General features: G+C 32.2%; 1 protein-coding gene across 1 annotated transcript in view; it reads right to left on the bottom strand.

The window, feature by feature from the left end:
* LOC140060230 (cytidine monophosphate-N-acetylneuraminic acid hydroxylase-like) overlaps window positions 1–18,841 on the bottom strand; it is a 31,851-nt gene extending 13,010 nt beyond the window's left edge. Inside the window, exons 1-4 of the mRNA XM_072106354.1 lie at window positions 18,827–18,841; window positions 8,615–8,814; window positions 1,402–1,493; window positions 822–928 (exon numbers count right to left, since the gene is read on the bottom strand). Coding sequence (XP_071962455.1) covers window positions 822–928; window positions 1,402–1,493; window positions 8,615–8,814 — 399 coding nt within the window. The 5' untranslated portion in view covers window positions 18,827–18,841. The remainder of the gene's footprint in view (window positions 1–821; window positions 929–1,401; window positions 1,494–8,614; window positions 8,815–18,826) is intronic.
* Window positions 18,842–19,974: the final 1,133 nt, after the last annotated feature.

Raw genomic sequence — 19,974 nt, 5'->3', positions numbered from 1 at the left:
AAACAAAAAACTATTTTACTGCCTAGAGACCACAGTTTTTAACCGATTCTCACCAAACTTAGCCACAATGATCAATGATTCATCATATAATTGTGGAGGGAATTTTGAAGGGTCAAGGTCAAAGATCAAGGTCAACAAAAAAGAAATACAACAATAATTAAAAAAAAAACCTTAAAATCTCAACTGTGAGAGGCTGGATACATAACCATTACACCAAACTCTCATCCACAACTTTGTAGTGTGCAGTTAGCCTATTTACACTTAGAACTAAAAAATAGTAAAAAAATATAGGCCTACATTTTCCGGGGACATTTTATGTAGGGGAATTTTACTAGGCGGAGGTTTGTACTCTCGGAGTACTCTCTAGTTGTGTATGTTTTTTTGAGGAAATTCCATTCGTCTATTGGAAAGTTTTCGAACAATTTAGGTGTTTTCATTTTAGTAAATAAAATACCAAGGACAGGCTTACAAACGGTCATGGGGCTAGTAGCCCCATGAGGCATGACATGAACAAAGGTGGTGGGCGCAATAACCACAAAGGAGAGAAAAGAGTTTAATATACAGGACTAATACACTATTTGTAGTCAAGTTTTTTATTTGCTTGAAACTGTATTATACTTATGAAACGCCGTATAGACCTATAGAATATCAGTTTGTGTTGATTACACTTGGCTCTCATGATTCCTGAAATCTGAAGTTTTCAGTGTGAAACATGTTCGTGCACAGATATATTTGTTATATTATTGTTTCAATATTATATTTTAGTCATTTTATAGTCATGAAATACTGTAAAAATAGCAAGACGATGACTAGAAACTCACTTTTACTTCTTCTAATTCAATTGGTTCTGGGTTGCGGCGATTTGTTTCCCATGGTTGTTTTGGAGTTAATTCGGTTAAAGTAAGACACCCATCCTCCATTTCAGTAACTATAATAATAAATTGATGGAATGATAAACCTCACTTTAATTTACCTATTATACTTTAATAGAACAACTATAATTCGAATAATTTGTGTGTTAAGAAATTATAGAGTTATCTGACTGAGACGCAACATACGATGACTAGACGTAGGCGAGATGATTGATCAACGATTAAAGCTTGGTTCCCACTAGGACACACCGCAATGACGTAGGCGAGTTGATTGATCAATCATTGATTTATATTGATAAATAATTATATGTACTTAAGTTCTTCTAGGGCCCCAGACACAATGTTATGGTGACTTACTTTTGGCGTCCCAGGACATTTTTGATGTCAAATAAATAAATAAATGAAAACACTTAAAGCTTGGTTCGCACTAGGACACAACACAATGACGTAGCTGGTGAGTTGATTGATCAACGCTTTTAAACCGTTCGTGTGGGTTGCATCCAAGTGGGAACCAAGCAAAGGCACTTACCGAGGTTGTCTTGTTTGAAACTATCAGGTGGGTTAATGTAACACATTGTCGATGGGTCAAGTTTCCATCCATGCCTACTGCATTTCAATGTACTAAAAACAGGAATAAAGTGTCTTTTAAAATGAGTGTCTCCTAACTATAGGATTGGCTGTGTTGGACGTTATTCTAATTTTCTTCCGTCCAACCGTGCAACAGGATGTAAAGATAATATGAGAAAAAAAAAGGAAAAATTCGCAATGCATGACAATAATAAATGCAAACGATTTCTACACAATTAGTAGTATAACAATTTCTACCTTGAATTTAGTTGATTATTCTACAATGGATCAACGTTGATATTTTGGTTGATTTAAACTTCATTTCAATTGTTCAACGTTATTTCAACGTTTGCGGATAACATTGAATTAACTGTAATATTTTTACATTAAATCAACGTTGAAATTTAAGTTATTTAAACGTTTATAATTTCAATGTTAAAACAACGTTAATAATTCCAACGTTAAATTAAGGTTGAAAATTACGTTGATGCAAACTTTCATATTCAACTAAATCATTATGTTGTTTCAACGTTAATAATTTCAACATTGAATCAATGTTAATAATTTCAACGTTGAATAAACGTTGACATTTATGTTGATGCAAACTTTCATTTTCAACAATTTTCCGACGTTATTTCAACGTTACTTATTTTACGTTGTTTCAACGTTGATAATTTCTATGTTGAATCAACGTTGACATTTTCGTTGATGCAAACTTTCATTTTCAACACTTCCGACGTACTTTCAACGTTTGCAGATAACGTTGAATTAACCAGTTTTGGCCCACTGAGGTGTGATCTATACGGAGCGTGTCTAAGCACAAATTTATACAGTCAGAAATTAAATGGCAAGAAACCTTGAAACACACAAAGCCCTTATAGTACAGTCACATATGTAAGGAAAACTAGCTCCAGCTCGATATTAGTGCCAAATAGCAGGGTAACTTAGCACTTTTTTTGTGCACTTTGTGACAAAAGCACCAAATTTGGCACAAACCTTCTTTAGGGTATATCTAACAATCCTAGAAGGGGTGCCCAAAAATCGGAACAATTTAACGACGTCATTTGGACCACGCCCTTTTTTTAGTATTACGTAATTAGATGAAAACTTAAATCTTCGTATATACATACCAAGTTTGGTATCAAATTAAAACTCATGACATGTACATTGCAATACACACATAAAAAATATATGATTTCTCTTCAGACGGAATATATAGGTCAAATAATGTAATTTTCTGTCATATTGAAGGGTATTTCAATCAAAACGTGCCAATATTGTGCTATGTTATGAACATTGTAGTTATAAGAACAACAACATTCATTTTTGTAATAGTACGAATATATATTTATCCTGTACCAGTTACTTTCCTTTAAAATAATATTAGGAACCACTGAAAAAAAGTATATAAAACATATACTGTATCAAACTTGGGCTCAATAACCACTGGACTATTAGTAAACCGACAAAAGACTATTTGACTGACAATTATGGCGTTAGCATCCATAACAATACATGGAGGTGATAATCAACTTTACTTTTATGAAATTATTTATCTGGAAACAAACACTTAGGTACAGAGTTGCTAGATGACGAACAAGTTCCACGGCATGGGTAACAAGACCAGTGCACTGCTGAACAGCACTTGCAGTTCCCTGAGCAAAAAGGCAACTTTTTGCAGCCACACTTTAGCAATTCCCTACATGCCTTGGATGCTTAAGGTAGTATTGTCCAGACTGGTGTCCATGTACTGCCGGTTTTGGTGATGGAGCATTCTGCTGTGGCTGTAGACTGGTGGTCCAAATGCTTGCTTGGTATATGGATCTGTTGGAATGCTGTAAAAGTGCATCCTGCAATAAACAATTTAAAGATTGGTGTTACCTTTTAATGAAAGAAAAACATGAACCTGATAATAAATTATTAAACGACAATTGACAATTATATGGAAGCTCCCCTTACCTGTGTAGGAGGAATGTTGTCCATTGTCCCTGCCTTTCTTGAAAAAAGGTCTTGTCTTAGCTTAGTAACACTTCTTAAAGTACTTGTCTTGTCGTATAGATGACATGTAAACTCCTCTAGCAACTGGAATTGAGATGAGTTGACTCCTAGAGATTTGAAAGGGTGATGTGCCATGAAAAGAAAGGCTTCTGTAACTGCTGGAAATGAGTTCCACGTCTCCCATGCGGAGTGTTTTGCTTTTCCGAAGAACTGGGATGTAGTATCGGACCCAGTAAATGCATGAAAAACTGGCAGCCCTCTTGACTTATCCTCTCCTAGGTTATGGCAGATGGTATTTATATTAAAATATTGGAAGTGCTTACCCATGCCAAATGCGACCCAGATACACGTACCAGGATAACAGGCTATTAGATTGCAGAAAATACCAACCAGGATAACAATGACATCAGTATCAACTGTACGCCCTGTATAACCCTGCTACCTTTCTTTAAGGCATCATCAATGTGAATGCGCATCTTGGAGTCGGCCTCTTCATGGTCGCAGATTGACATAGGTTGAGTAGATGTCAACATACAAAAGACTCGCCTACAGGACATATATCAAGAATTACTTACTATTTAATATGCCTTTTTAATTAATTATTGGTATGAAACTGTATAAGTAAATTAATCGTTTGGTTACAAACAAAACAAATTAGTATGTATCATAATAAAACTTACCTGATGCAGTCAGAGTAATCATGGGTAGACACCTTTGTAGTTAAAAAGTTAAATAACTCCTCTTTATTTACTGGATCTTTCAGAAAGTCTGGAAAATTCCCTGGAATCTTTGTTTGTCCCCCAACTTTCCTCCTGACCCCTTTTCCTCTTTTTTCTCCTGTAGACTGCTTAAGACTATCTGTTCTGTAAGTGTCCCACACTATATCAATTCTGTTACTATTCTGCAGCTGCTGTCTGGTCCACGGTAGAAAGACCTGTCATACAAATGATACAAGAATAACGATCCGCATATAGAAGTGACCAATTATATGGTGGTTAAACAATAGATACAATCCTGAATGCAAAGAAATGTACTCACCTTATCACCGTAGTCATCAAATGTAAATGCATGGTTGCTGGAAAGAGCATGGACAATAGCAGCTCCGTCAAACACCTTTACATCAAAATATGTAGGAGGTTCAGGCTGGCCTTCAGTCTCCAAATGCTGTAGCAACTCAGACTTCTTAGTTGGTAGTCGAAGCTTTCCATTTACTGCCAAAGAGGGTGGCCATGGCTGGTTTTCGTGCATGAAGAAGTCTTCCAAATCTCCATCACGAGATTGACTTGCAATATACAGTCGCTTTGTTTTGGACACTGATTTTGACCATGGTGTTTGATGGCTTGTTGAATAATTGCAACACTTCTGTCGAGAATAACTTCCTTGAAATATTTTTGGTACTGGGTAGTACCTACATCCTGAATTGTACGAACTGTCACTACTGCACTTTCATTGGCACAATCTCGAGCATCCAAGACCAGAAGTTCTGAACAATTATCGAGGAATTGGTTGCCTGCATTGCTCAGGGAACTGCAAGTACCGTTCAGCAGGTCTTTCTTGCACTGGTCTTTGTTATCCATGCCGTGGAACCTGTTCGTCATCTAGCAACTCTGTACCATTATAAGTGTTAGTTTCCAGATAAATAATTTCATAAAAGTAAAGTTGATAATCACCTCCATGTATTGCTATGGATGCTAACGCCATAATTGTCAGTCAAATGGTCTTTTGTCTGTTTACTTAGTCCAGTGATTATTGAGCCAAGTTTGATACAGTATATGTTTTATATACTTTTTTTCAGTGGTTCCTAATATTATGTTAAAGGAAAGTAACTGATACAGGATAAATATATATTAGTAGTTGTATTACAAAAATGAATGTTGTTGTTCTTATAACTACAATGTTCATAACATAGCACAATATTGGCACGTTTTGATTGAAATACCTTTCAATATGACAGAAAATGACATTATTTGACCTATATATTCCGTCTGAAGAGAAATCATATGTTTTTTATGTGTGTATTGCAATGTACATGTCATGAGTTTTAATTTGATACCAAACTTGGTATGTATATACGAAGATTTAAGTTTTCACCTAATTACGTAATACTAAAAAAAGGGCGTGGTCCAAATGACGTCGTTAAATTGTTCTGATTTTTGGGCACCCCTTCTAGAATTGTTAGATATACCCTAAAGAAGGTTTGTGCCAAATTTGGTGCTTTTGTCACAAAATGCACAATCTTCATAAAAAATGGAAGTTAGCAACCCTGCTAAAAATAGATTTTATTGGCTAACTTTGTTATTCTTGAGTTGCTGAATTCAAAAAAGTTAGGTGCCATTTTTTTCGACCACTCCTTCAGCCGCCATTTTGTATTTCAAAATGGCCGACATTCCACACTGAACTTTGTCATCCATGGTATCACCGGAAAGGGAATATAATACTGATCATTTTATCCCATTACATCCATATCAAAAAATGTATAGTTACATAGTTATTTAACAATAAAACAAGTCACGTGACCAAAAGGTCAAAAGGTCAACATTTTAATTTTCTCAAATACTTTACTGTTTGGTATCGTAGGATAGCTTTTTTATTCTGAATACAGTTTTACTAATATCTATTCGATTTTCCTTTATTTATTGTCATAATTTTCCAATTATGTAAATCAATTTTTAAATGTACAATAAAAAAGGTCTCCTCCATATTAAAGATAAATAGGCCCCTACGTATTTTTTTATTCATTCAAATGTTGGTAACATTTATCTGGTTATAATAACAATTTCAGTGTGTGAATCTACTTCAGTATAAGATAAGTTTTACTATCAAGATCCTCGATATGCCCGGTTTTCGCATTGCAAGTAAGAAACAAGATCAAACAACCATTGCTTTGCAGGTAAATTAGTTGCGACGCAAACATGATTTGGAGGTAAAGTAATTGATTTTAGTACCTTTTATTTGAGCAAGTTCATACAACTACTACAGCAGAAACAGAAACGTAACTTTGGAAAGTAATTTAGATTTGTCTTAATTCTGCTAGAGTTAATGTAGTTTTATTTATAACTATATCCAGTGCAGTGGCGTCTATGTTGTTTTTTTCAAACATGGTTTTCTGCTAATAGCATGGTTGCATGTTGTAAGCCTAGGCCTATATATATATAAAGTAAATCGATAAAAAAGTTGTTGCTTATTTAAATTAATTTATGTATACATTCTTATATTATATATATTGGATATTTGTGTGACCATAAAGGCAGGATAGAAAACAGCTCATCTATACTGTGTATAAGTATAGTCGAATAATCTTCCACCGTTTCAGATGATAACATAATTTTATTGAATATAAATTAAATCGGTGACATATTCTAATACTCATAAGAATACAAATACTAACAACAAACGGATACAATAGGATCATGCCCAAGAACAATAAAATAATAATAATTCAAAACGCACCGATGACTGAAAGGCCGATTCCATCTCCTACCGGTGTGTGGTCGCACTTCACTCTTTAAAAAAACCCCACTGCATTTTTGATAAATATAACTGAGAAATGCAGTAAAAGTATCAAAATTAAAATACAAATTTATAAAAGGGAATTCAATAACTGAAATCGTTACATACGGTATATATTTATAAAGTGTCTGTGGTTAAAAGATTTCGTTTTTCTCAAACTAATTTGAATATTATTGCTGGAAAGCGGATTTTGTTTCCCTTATTTCCGATAAGTTCTTAAAGTTAAGTTACCACAAACAAGTATAGTTTGATTGTTTATTCTATGTGACTTTTAATAATAACAACGTATAGTTAGGATTTATATTGCGATAATCACAAACCATACGTAAAAATCAAAGGGAACCTTTAGACGTTAAAAACACCGAATTCGTTTCTTTACAATATCGATTGGTAGTTTGTAAAGGCAGCAGTAGGACACTGACTTTTCTTTATTTCGTGTAAACTTTATTTGAGGAAAACTAATTGATCTTAATTTTTTTTTAATTCTTAAGATTTTTTCACTGTATAATAATATCAAATGAAAACATTCTGTTTGCTGCTGCACTTCATCTGAGGTTCAAAGGGAAAGGCATGCCAATTAACATTGGCATTGTGCACAGATGGCTTTATATTGTGTGGTACTCGCTTTGACAAAAATACAAATGATTAGCATTTTTTTCTTTTTACGAAAAACAGAAATGTAAACTACTAAAAATATAATAGATTCAGAATTTCTATCCAACGAAACAAAACAAAGATGTGACTTGACAACAGTTTATTTCACCTTTGTTCACGAACTATAGTTATTTTGATTTTAAATTAAATAACTCGGAAACTTGACATTGAAGTTAAGTGTAATCCAGTACCGTACGGTACTTATTTAGTATTAAGATAATATATAATATAATATAAAACATATAAATGGACAATAACAAAGTAGAATGAAAATCAAACAAATATTTGAATGAATTGTAAAAGCAATAAGAAAAACCGTATTAAATACGAAGGAGACTACTTTTGTCATTGTTAAAATGAGTATAGCGATTTAATGAATAGGCAAACTGCCTTAAAATGTGACATGTTTCGAGAAACTATTCTCATCAGAAGAAGAACAGAAAACAACGCCTAAAGTACTTATATACCAATAGGACAGATGTATGTAAATAAGAAAGTAATTAGCATGAAAAAACAACAAGGAACATTTAAAAACAATTTATTTACATAATTGGAAAATTATGACAATACAAAAAGTAAAATAGAATAGATATTAGTAAAACTGTATTCAGAATAAGAAATTGCATTTTGACCTTCTGACCTTTATTGGTCACGTGATTTGTTTTATTTCGCAATAACTATGTAACTATGCGTTTATTGATATGGGTGTAATGGAATAAAATAATCAGTATTACATTTCCTTTCCAATGATACCATGGATGACCAAGTTTAGTGTGAAACGTCGGCCATTTTGAAATACAAAATGGCGGATGAAGGAGTGGTCGAAAAAAATGGCACCTAACTTTTGTGGATTCAGCATCTCAAGAATAACAAAGTTAGCTAAAAAAATCTATTTTTGCACAAATATCGAGCTGGAAGACATAATAACCCGTACTACAGTATTATTATAGGTATTATAATGTCGTTGTACTGTTGCGTAGGAATTATACCAAAGAACTTTTGATTATACTTACCAATTCGTCATATCTTCCATATCAACAGCAAAGCTACCACCTTGATGTTTGCAAACATTTTTGCATGCTGTGAACTCATCAGAATCTTTGAATATTATAAACTTTTGGTTTTCAGATCTATGGATAAATGACACACCATCCTGAAGATCCGCTGTTTCGCTTCGAGAAAGTGTTATTACTTTTCTACGTTGTTGCTCCATCTGAAAATCATAATTTGTTCAGTGGGGTAGGCTGTCAGGAAGGGTTGTGTGGTCCACGGAAATTATTATACATTGAAATATGAAACAAAATATTAGAAGTCTACAGGACCATGGTTGGGGTGTAGAAGACAATTTTTTAAATAGAACTGCAAGGTCCCCGGAATTTGCACTTAGTACTTCGAAATATAAAACGAATTAAATATGAGGACCAGCCCTACAATGGATTGGGCTGAGCTAATACCATTTTATCGTTTTATACATTTTAATGTAAATACACAATAATTAAGCTTCGGCTGCGACAGTGATATGAATAAAAAAACTTGAACTTGAAAAAGAGCCGTTTACGATGCCATGTCGGTGCTACCAGTTCACTATAACAACTGCAGGTGCCGTTTTCGGCCACCTCGACTTGTAGGGACTATACCATTATAAAAAGATAGGAAAATAGGGGTGTCCCATTTATTAATTTATTTATTAATTGAGTGTGATAATGTGTTAAAATACTGCTGCTTTTGTTCTTTTGTTTAGTGCATTATGTTTCAGCAACAAAGCCCTGCATGCTGTCGAATTAATTTCAGTTTTTATGGCTTTTTATGGCAGTATATTATGGCTCTTTATTTCTATATAATTTTTAGGTATCCTTCCCTAATATTGATATTAGGTGGATTCCCTAATAAGGTGGATATTGAATAATTTTTACACATTTATAGATACAGAAAGTATATAAAGAAATTCGTTTTTATTCCAGTTACAAATAAAACATACTTTATCTAATGATAACACAGTAGTACATTTAAAAAAGATCTTTAATAAGATATATCACTTACTGATTATATTAGGTAATCAGTACTGTAAAACAAATAAACATTATAATTTTGTCAATGTCTGTACCATTTTGTTCCCAGAACGTAATGAAAACGTTTGACATTACATGTTTTTAGGTTTGGTTTTTCTAAAACGTTTTAAACACGTTTTCAAACGTTTCTGTGTAGAAATACATACATGTTCTAATTGAAGAACGTTTACATCAAAACGTTATAATAACAAATGCAAAACGGAGCTGATAATGTCGCCATGAAGAGGATGATTGCAATATAGCATGGAATACATCGGCAAGCCGTTCGCTGTAGGCAAACCAATTGCTTTCCCCGCTCTACCCAGCACCTTCTCAATTCGGCCCAACATACAATATCCCCAAATAGAACATCACTGGATTAGTAAAACATAAACATTCTATAGTACAAATATCTTGCTTTATATTACCCCAAAGAACCGAGTTTCCTCAAGCAGTAACAGCCTTGTATTTCTTAACTATATGATCAACATGTCCACCCATTTAAGCTTGTTAACAATCTGTACTTCCTTTCCTTTAATTAATGTATACTGTCTTAACTCTTCCCTGGTCAGACCAATTATGTTTTTTCGAAAATCAATCCTTATTTATTTCGTTTTATTTATGTTTAGTTAAAAAAAATTGTTGCCATAATCGATAAATCGAATAATCTCAGAAAGGTATATGGCAAGCCTCAGCTGTCTGAAGTATTCAAAATATTATATTATTATATCATTTTTTTATTATATTATATATTGTATTGTAATGAATTATACGTTTTGCATTATATTACTTGGTTTTAGCATTATATTATATCTATTTCTAATATATTATGTGAAAAATGTAACAAATTATTGACTTTTTGTATTATATTATTTGGTTTTAGCATTATATTATGAACATTTAATATTATATTATTAAAAAAATACATTATATTATAATATAATTGTATTATATTAAACGCATTTACTTTACTTTATAACATACAACATTATTATATTATACGGATTCGTTAGTTATATTATTAATTTGTATGATGTTTATTATACGTCACGGCTTATTTCAGTTCTTCTAACTCTTTCTCTCCCTCCCCCTGTTCACTAGCAATCAGCGGCCGGCAGAATCTGAATTGTGTGACTGTTGAAGAATAACTACGTACTAGGCCTAGCCTAGGCCTACTAGGGGATCTAGACAAGTGACCAAGGATCACCGGACAGCTACAACTAATACTACAATACAATAATACTACTACAATAACTACTACTGCTACTACCTAGGCCTAGCTAGTGAGTAGTAGGTAGCTACTACTAGGCTCTAGGGCGTATGTATGATGTTAACTACTAGGGCCTAGGCTAGGCCTAGAGGCCTACTAGTACTAGGCTAGGCCTAGACTTAAGTTGTAGTAGGCTAGGGCCGGGCCTGCTGCCTTAGGCTAGGCTACTACTACTACTACTACTACTAGGCAGCCCATGATGGGTACGAGTAAGCCAAAATTTTGGATATATGTAAACCAAAATTTGGGTACGAGCGTGTTGGCATGGCATGGGTACGGGTTGACCTGTATCCTTCTAGCTAATCGTACTATGCCTAGGCCTCAAGTAAGTCTACGCTACCCAGTCCGGCTACAATATGGTCTATTTTGTTTTATAGCTTTATTGATAGCTGGGTTCAAATCTGGGTTGGGACGGCTTTTTCTCATTCTAAAACAGATTTCCTTATAATAAAATAATATATGAATTTATTTGTAATATTGTAATGTATACATAATATAAGTAATTGCCATTGCCTTTATTACTATTAATTATGTATTATACGGTTACCCCTTAATTATACTATAGTATAATTTCCTTGTTATATTTTATTCCTAATTCTACAATTTTGTCTTTCACAGCACAAATTTATCATACTGAATCATCACACACCAAGTCTCATAAATCTCTACTGTATTTGTCCAAGCTACTCCAGCTACATTGTATTGCCTTGAGGCTAAACTATACGGTATACTGGCACTACCATCATTCCTGGCTCGTCAACCAGTACCACATAAGCACAGTTTCAGTTTATTTACCATTTCAATTTCTGAACATAAGAGATGAACAACTTATATGGATGGATAACCGTAAGAGCGAAGCTCGTTTACCGGTCACCCGTTAGTGCAGTGACATTACAGACAACATAAAGACAGGACAAAGGTGCAATACTAAGACATGTGAACACTTGTGTTTGCAACCCCTTGGATAAAATAATATATTTATATAAAGGAGAAAGTTAGATATTATAATATTTCTTTTTGATCATACAATGATAATTTTTAAATTACTTCTTAAGAAGTCATACTACTGATTCAAAATAGTGACTTACACCCTGTGGTCAAGGCTTTATTTGCTCTTATGCTTATTTCCTCCAACATACAGAGTACATAGGACTTTTTTTTATTCATAACTGTTGAATTGTTTCCCAATACATAGTACCTATTGGTATTATATCTAAAAATACAAAGGCGGCTAACACAGATAGTTCTATATATACAGTACTCTTTTATAGATAGATGTATCTCTCCAAACTACTCCCAACTACCTAATCTAATAATAGTACTATTAGCATACTACTATACACTTTGTAGACAAGAAATAAGTTGTATACACCTACAGGACTTATGGTAGTACAGTCGATCGCCCTCTCACTGGCCCGGTCAACATAATCTATACCTAGATTATTACAGTAATTAAAGTACATTATTACAGAGTTTTTTTTTTTTTGCAGAAATCAAAGTTATGTGTATAGAAAGCAGTACTCGTATTAAAAACTAAGCAGGTTGCAGGTCTTGAACGCAAACTGGCAGGATATTTTGAATATTTTTTGTTGTTGAAATGATGGAATCCTAACTCACTTTCCACGAACTGGAGACGAAGACATATTATGACCCTTTTATTTAAATTTATTTGAATAGACCTGCATGTAAAGTCATTAAAGGCTACATGATTGTTTTATGATTATTTTAATATGTGATAGTAGGAAATCATTTTGTATAATGAGGACTATGAATCTGATATTTACTTGCATTCTTATCTTTTTAAAATATTATATATAATGCCGGTAATGAGTTTAAAATTTAATTATATTGACTATTTTTGATAATCATCATGTCCTTATAAATTCATTTATACTTTCTTTGTGTAATATAGTTCATATATTATGTATTAAATAAATTGGTAAGGCCCTATACTGTTATTATTTAAGGAAAGTTTATATACACTATTATTTTATGCCTACCAATATTAGTATTAATTGTTTATGTAAATATTTTGTCTAATTGCCTTGATTTTTGTATAGGCCAATGGCATCAATGTTTTTCTCAAAGCAAATTAGCCTAATAATGCCACATTTAGACACATGATTCATTGATTTCTGATATTCTGTACTTGTGTATGCATTACTAAAATAGTAGTTAATATATTTCATTTATAATGTATGTATAAACATATATTCATATTTTTTTTAACATTTTTAAATTTAAAAATTATTACAATACCTATCTACCTTTCTGATATTGTTACTATTATATAATATTTTTTGAGGCAGCAATAAAAAAAAATTAAAAAATTTATTTGACTTATACTGTACTATGTTAGTTCAGGAGATGAAGTGTGTGTGGGCAGAAACTAGTGTGTTGGAGGTTGGTGGTGTGAGGTGTATAGTTGTCGTGCACTTTAAGACCTAAATTAGATGTTTTCTGAAGAAAAGAAGTAAGCGGATACGCCTTCAAACAACTCCAAGAAGATTCACACAAAAATAATTACTTTCCAATAAAATAGTATAACAGTGTATAATAATTACAGTACATTGAATAAACTCGAGCGGAATAATAACGCACATAAAAAACATTCATTTTCTTGTCGAAAAGTGCCCTCTCTAGTTTTCTATTAATTTATTAATAATTATTATTAATTAATGAGTAATATAAACATATTTTTAAAATGTAATGCTGGAAACTGTATCTACGCCTAACAAAGTTTCATATCTCCAAATTTCATCAACGTATTCAAAGCGCTTAAATAAATTACATTTAACATTACAAATTCAGGTTTTGGATATAATTTTGCTTAAAAACATATACAAAAAACATCGATAAAAAATACTTTTCGTATTCAAAAACATTTGATACTTGGTATAAATGTTCAATATAGGTTGCTCCATCCATATTGCAAACAAAAAATAACTATCAAGCCATATCACTGATTTTTTAAATTTACGTTTTTACAAAATGTACACTTATGAAAGACCATACAATTCCAACTCATTTTTTTCAAGCTAATAACTATTTCGAAAAAACAACCAACAAAAAACGTTCATGAATGCAATTTTTTTCTGTGAATAGAGCAACCTATAGTGAACATTTATACCAAGTATCAAATGTTTTTGAATACGAAAAGTATTTTTTATCGATGTTTTTTGTATATGTTTTTAAGCAAAATTCTATCCAAAACCCGAATTTTTATGTTAAATGTGATATTTAATATTGAAGTGCTTTGAATACGTTGATGAAATTTGGAGATATGAAACTTTGTTAGGAGTAGAACCAGCTTCCAGCATTGAATGTTAAAAATATGTTCATATTACTCATTAATTAATAATAATTATTAATAAATTAATAGAAAACTAGAGAGGGCACTTTTCGAAAAGAAAATGAATGTTTTTTTATGTGCGTTATTATTCCGCTCGAGTTTATTCAATGTACTGTAATATACACTGTTATACTACTTTATTGGAAAGTAATTATTTTTGTGTGAATCTTCTTGTTGTTGTTTGAAAGCGTATGCGCTTACTTCTTTTCTTCAGAAAACATCTAATTTAGGTCTTAAAGTGACAACTATACACCTCACACCACCAACCTCCAACACACTAGTTTCTGCCCACACACACTTCATCTCCTGAACTAACATAGTACAGTATAACTCAAATTAATTGTTCTAATTTTTTTTTTATTGCTGCCTCAAAGAATATTATATAATAGTAACAATATCAGAAAGGTAGATAGGTATTGTAATAATTTTTAAATTTAAAAATGTTAAAAAAAATATGAATATATGTTTATACATACATTATAAATGAAATATATTAACTACTATTTTAGTAATGCATACACAAGTACAGAATATCAGAAATCAATGAATCATGTGTCTAAATGTGGCATTATTAGGCTAATTTGCTTTGAGAAAAACATTGATGCCATTGGCCTATACAAAAAATCAAGGCAATTAGACAAAATATTTACATAAACAATTAATACTAATATTGGTAGGCATAAAATAATAGTGTATATAAACTTTCCTTAAATAGTAACAGTATAGGGCCTTACCAATTTACTTAATACATAATATATGAACTATATTACACAAAAGAAATATAAATGAATTTATAAGGACATGATGATTATCAAAAATAGTCAATATAATTAAATTTTAAACTCATTACCGGCATTATAAATAATAATTTAAAAAGATGAGAATGCAAGTAAATATCAGATTCATAGTCCTCATTATACACAATGATTTTCTACTATCACATATTAAAATATAAAACAATCATGTAGCCTTTAATGAGTTTACATGGAGGTCTATTCAAATAAATTTAAATAAAAGGGTTCGTGGAAATTGAAGTTAGGATTCCATCATTTCAACAACAAAAAATATTCAAAATATCCTGCCAGTTTGCGTTCAAGACCTGCAACCTGCTTAGTTTTTAATACGAGTACTGCTTTCTATACACATAACTTTGATTTCTGCAACAAAAAAAAAACTCTGTAATACTGTACTTTAATTACTGTAATAATCTAGGTATAGATTATGTTGACCGGGCCAGTGAGAGGGCGATCGACTGCACTACCATAAGTCCTGTAGGTGTATACAACTTATTTCTTGTCTACAAAGTGTATAGTAGTATGCTAATAGTACTATTTTTAGATTAGGTAGTTGGGAGTAGTTTGGAGAGATACATTTATTTATAAAAGAGTACTGTATATATGGAACTATCTGTGTTAGCCGCCTTTGTATTTTTAGATATAATACCAATAGGTACTATGTATTGGGAAACAATTCAACAGTTATGAATAAAAAAAGTCCTATGTACTCTGTATGTTGGAGGAAATAAGCATAAGAGCAAATAAAGCCTTGACCACAGGGTGTAAGTCACTATTTTGAATCAGTAGTATGACTTCTTAAGAAGTAATTTAAAAATTATCATTGTATGATCAAAAAGAAATAATATAATATCTAACTTTCTCCATTATATAAATATATTATTTTATCCAAGGGGTTGCAAACACAAGTGTTCACATGTCTTGTTAAGTATTGCACCTTTGTCCTGTCTTTATGTTGTCTGTAATGTCACTGCACTAACGGGTGACCAGTAAACGAGCTTCGCTCTTATGGTTATCCATCCATATAAGTTGTTCATCTCTTATGTTCAGAAATTGAAATGGTAAATAAACTGAAACTGTGCTTATGTGGTACTGGTTGACGAGCCAGGAATGATGGTAGTGCCAGTATACCGTGTAGTTTAGCCTCAAGGCAATACAATGTAGCTGGAGTAGCTTGGACAAATACAGTAGAGATTTATGAGACTTGGTGTGTGATGATTCAGTATGATAAATTTGTGCTGTGAAAGACAAAATTGTAGAATTAGGAATAAAATATAACAAGGAAATTATACTATAGTATAATTAAGGGGTAACCGTATAATACATAATTAATAGTAATAAAGGCAATGGCAATTACTTATATTATGTATACATTACAATATTACAAATAAATTCATATATTATTTTATTATGATAAGGAAATCTGTTTTAGAATGAGAAAAAGCCGTCCCAACCCAGATTTGAACCCAGCTATCAATAAAGCTATAAAACAATAGACCATATTGTAGCCGGACTGGGTAGCGTAGACTTACTTGAGGCCTAGGCATAGTACGATTAGCTAGAAGGATACAGGTCAACCCGTACCCATGCCATGCCAACACGCTCGTACCCAAATTTTGGTTTACATATATCCAAAATTTTGGCTTACTCGTACCCATCATGGGCTGCCTAGTAGTAGTAGTAGTAGCCTAGCCTAAGGCAGCAGGCCCGGCCCTAGCCTACTACAACTTAAGTCTAGGCCTAGCCTAGTACTAGTAGGCCTCTAGGCCTAGCCTAGGCCCAGTTAACATCATACATACGCCCTAGAGCCTAGTAGTAGCTACCTACTACTCACTAGCTAGGCCTAGGTAGTAGCAGTAGTAGTTATTGTAGTAGTATTATTGTATTGTAGTATTAGTTGTAGCTGTCCGGTGATCCTTGGTCACTTGTCTAGGTTATTAGATCCCCTAGTAGGCCTAGGCTAGGCCTAGTACGTAGTTATTCTTCAACAGTCACACAATTCAGATTCTGCCGGCCGCTGATTGCTAGTGAACAGGGGGAGGGAGAGAAAGAGTTAGAAGAACTAAAATAAGCCGTGACGTATAATAAACATCATACAAAATAATAATATAACTAACGAATCCGTATAATATAATAATGTTGTATGTTATAAAGTAAAGTAAATGCGTTTAATATAATACAATTATATTATAATATAATGTATTTTATTAATAATATAATATTAAATGTTCATAATATAATGCTAAAACCAAATAATATAATACAAAAAGTCAATAATTTGTTACATTTTTCACATAATATATTAGAAATAGATATAATATAATGCTTAAACCAAGTAATATAATGCAAAACGTATAATTCATTACAATACAATATATAATATAATAAAAAAATGATATAATAATATAATATTTTGAATACTTCAGACAGCTGAGGCTTGCCATAAAGGTACATAGAATAATCGTTGTTATAAGTCCAACTATAGCCGAGTCGTCGTAAACAAAAATACATATAATTACGTTAATTTTACGGTAATTTTACGTTAATGAATCTGTTACCATTTTGTTTCTGTGTCTACATTCGTTTCATTTATTTACATTTAACATTAAATGTAAATGTATCAGGTGATCAGTAAAACAAGAAACATATAATTATGTCAATGAATCTTCAATTATGCTCGTCCGATGTCAGGTTCTTGGGTGCAAACCCATGTTGTTGGGATTTATCCCTTGTAAATAAAAAATACGATTAATCTACCGATAGGATTGGGCCGATTAGAATCCATTTGCCAACATTCTTTTACATATTTCACAACATTATAGAGTGTAGGAAATTTAACCGATTGTAATGTATGTATTATTTAGGATATTTTAATATCGAAAGTACTGTAGTATTTAAGATTTTTTAATTCCGATTGTGATATTTAGTTTAGTTATTTTGTAGTTTAACATGTTTTAATTTCGATTGTATTGTAGTATTTAGGATGTTTTAATTCCGATTGTACTATTTAGTTTAGTTTATTTTGAAGTTTAACATGTTTTGATTTCGATTTTGCTGTAGTATTTAGTTGCATTGTAGTTTAACATGTTTTAATTCCGATTGTATTGTAGTTGTATTTAAGATTTTCTAATTTAGAATCCGATTGTACTAAAATTTAATGTGTTTATATTCAGATAGGCATAACATAGTATTTAATATGTTTTAATTTTGATTATACTGTAGTGTTTAGTTTAGTTTTTATATAGTAAGTAAGTATACCTACCAGGCCTAGTTAATATAGTAATATTGTTACAAGGCATTCCGTAACACAGTATACTACCTACTAATAACATGCCTTATAAAAAGTATATGCTTGCTAGTTTTTGATGTTCTGTATTGTTCCTTGTTGTTTGTACTGTATGTTCATAACAGAACAATTGTATAGTCTTCCCGTTCAATAGACACCCTTCTCTACATAAAACCTAATACACCACACCCCTATCATAATAATGGTATAGTCCATATAAGTCGAGGTGGCCGAAAACGGCACCTGATCCTAACAACTGTAACTTTCATTTGAAAATACCCTATTTTTAAAATCATATAAAATCTAAGGCATGGGTCCCACAAGGAAAGGACGTATAGCACAACACAAGTGAGTTGACCAATCTAACTCTGTCGCTTGTCAGGATTACCGCTTGTCATTGGTAAACTCGTTATTAACTGTCAATAGGCCTTAGTACTTCTTTGCAATTGATTTGAAACGATGCAAACATACTTACCAGACTTTTTCCAAACGAAATGTACAACCTAGGTAACGTTTGCTATGCCCTACCGTCTTTAGTCTCTATAGTCTTTAACTTCAATCAATTATAATCAAAGAATTCCTAATCGGTAAAATTATCCTTATGGCTAAGGCGAGACTGACATACTATTGTTTAGACTACTCTATCGCTTGATTCTTTTGAACAATAAATATATACCACAATTTAAATAAGAATGCGAAATGGGACAGGATTAATCGGGTAATCCATTCCGGGGGCGGCAACACTCTTAATTTCATGCTAAATGTTTTTTTCTGTCGTTAATTTAAAATTTAGATCTCATTTTATCATAATAACCATTAATGTTATAGAAGTCCATTGGAAGAGCCTATATGTAAATTAACAGACTAAGCATCATAAATAAGCACAAAAGATTTACAGCGTCACAGTTTAGTTTGAGAAGATATACATTTTTACTCGGGGGTACAACCCGAGTCTAGGACTCTCTCATTCTCCTCTTCCATTTCCTCCATCTGGAGTAAAAAGTGCGATTTATAAAGTACTACTCCTCCCTTATTCGTTGTTAGTATGAGCTGGGATTTGGCATGAATATACTACAGGGACATGTCTTCAAAGCTATCGAGCCGAATTTTTGGATGCAGCCATATCACGTATCGAAGATGGTACCGTATAGCCGTATTTGGTAGCTGATTTTGATGTGTATGTGACGTCATCCCGTCTTATGACGTCATTACAGCTTATTTTTCTGTACTCCCGAGTATCGCACATTCGTGCTTGTAATTTTTTAACGGTCGGTTGGTCGGTCAGTTGGTCGGTAAACACTAACTTGCACGCGACTGCAGCCATGTATGTGACCTTGACTACGATATAATAGAATAGTCGATCATCACACAGTTTGTGACTGTAATATAAGTTTCACACAAACTTATGAGCTATATTATTATCCTATCCCTGCACTATTTATGCCATTAGTATACAAACTAAATTATTACAACAAAACACAGGCTTTGTTTGTGCCCGAAAAATAAAAAAATAATAAAATATGATTTAAAAAAAGTAGTGCAATTTTATAAAAAATATTTTTATTATTAATATTTTTATTTTTATTTTTAAAAGTACTCTAAAAATATTTTTATTAATATTTT

The sequence above is a fragment of the Antedon mediterranea genome, chromosome 10 (assembly GCF_964355755.1).
Source record: "Antedon mediterranea chromosome 10, ecAntMedi1.1, whole genome shotgun sequence".
Lineage (NCBI taxonomy): Eukaryota > Metazoa > Echinodermata > Crinoidea > Comatulida > Antedonidae > Antedon > Antedon mediterranea.
Note: the sequence above shows the minus strand (reverse complement) of the source record. Positions and strands in the feature narration are given on the sequence as shown.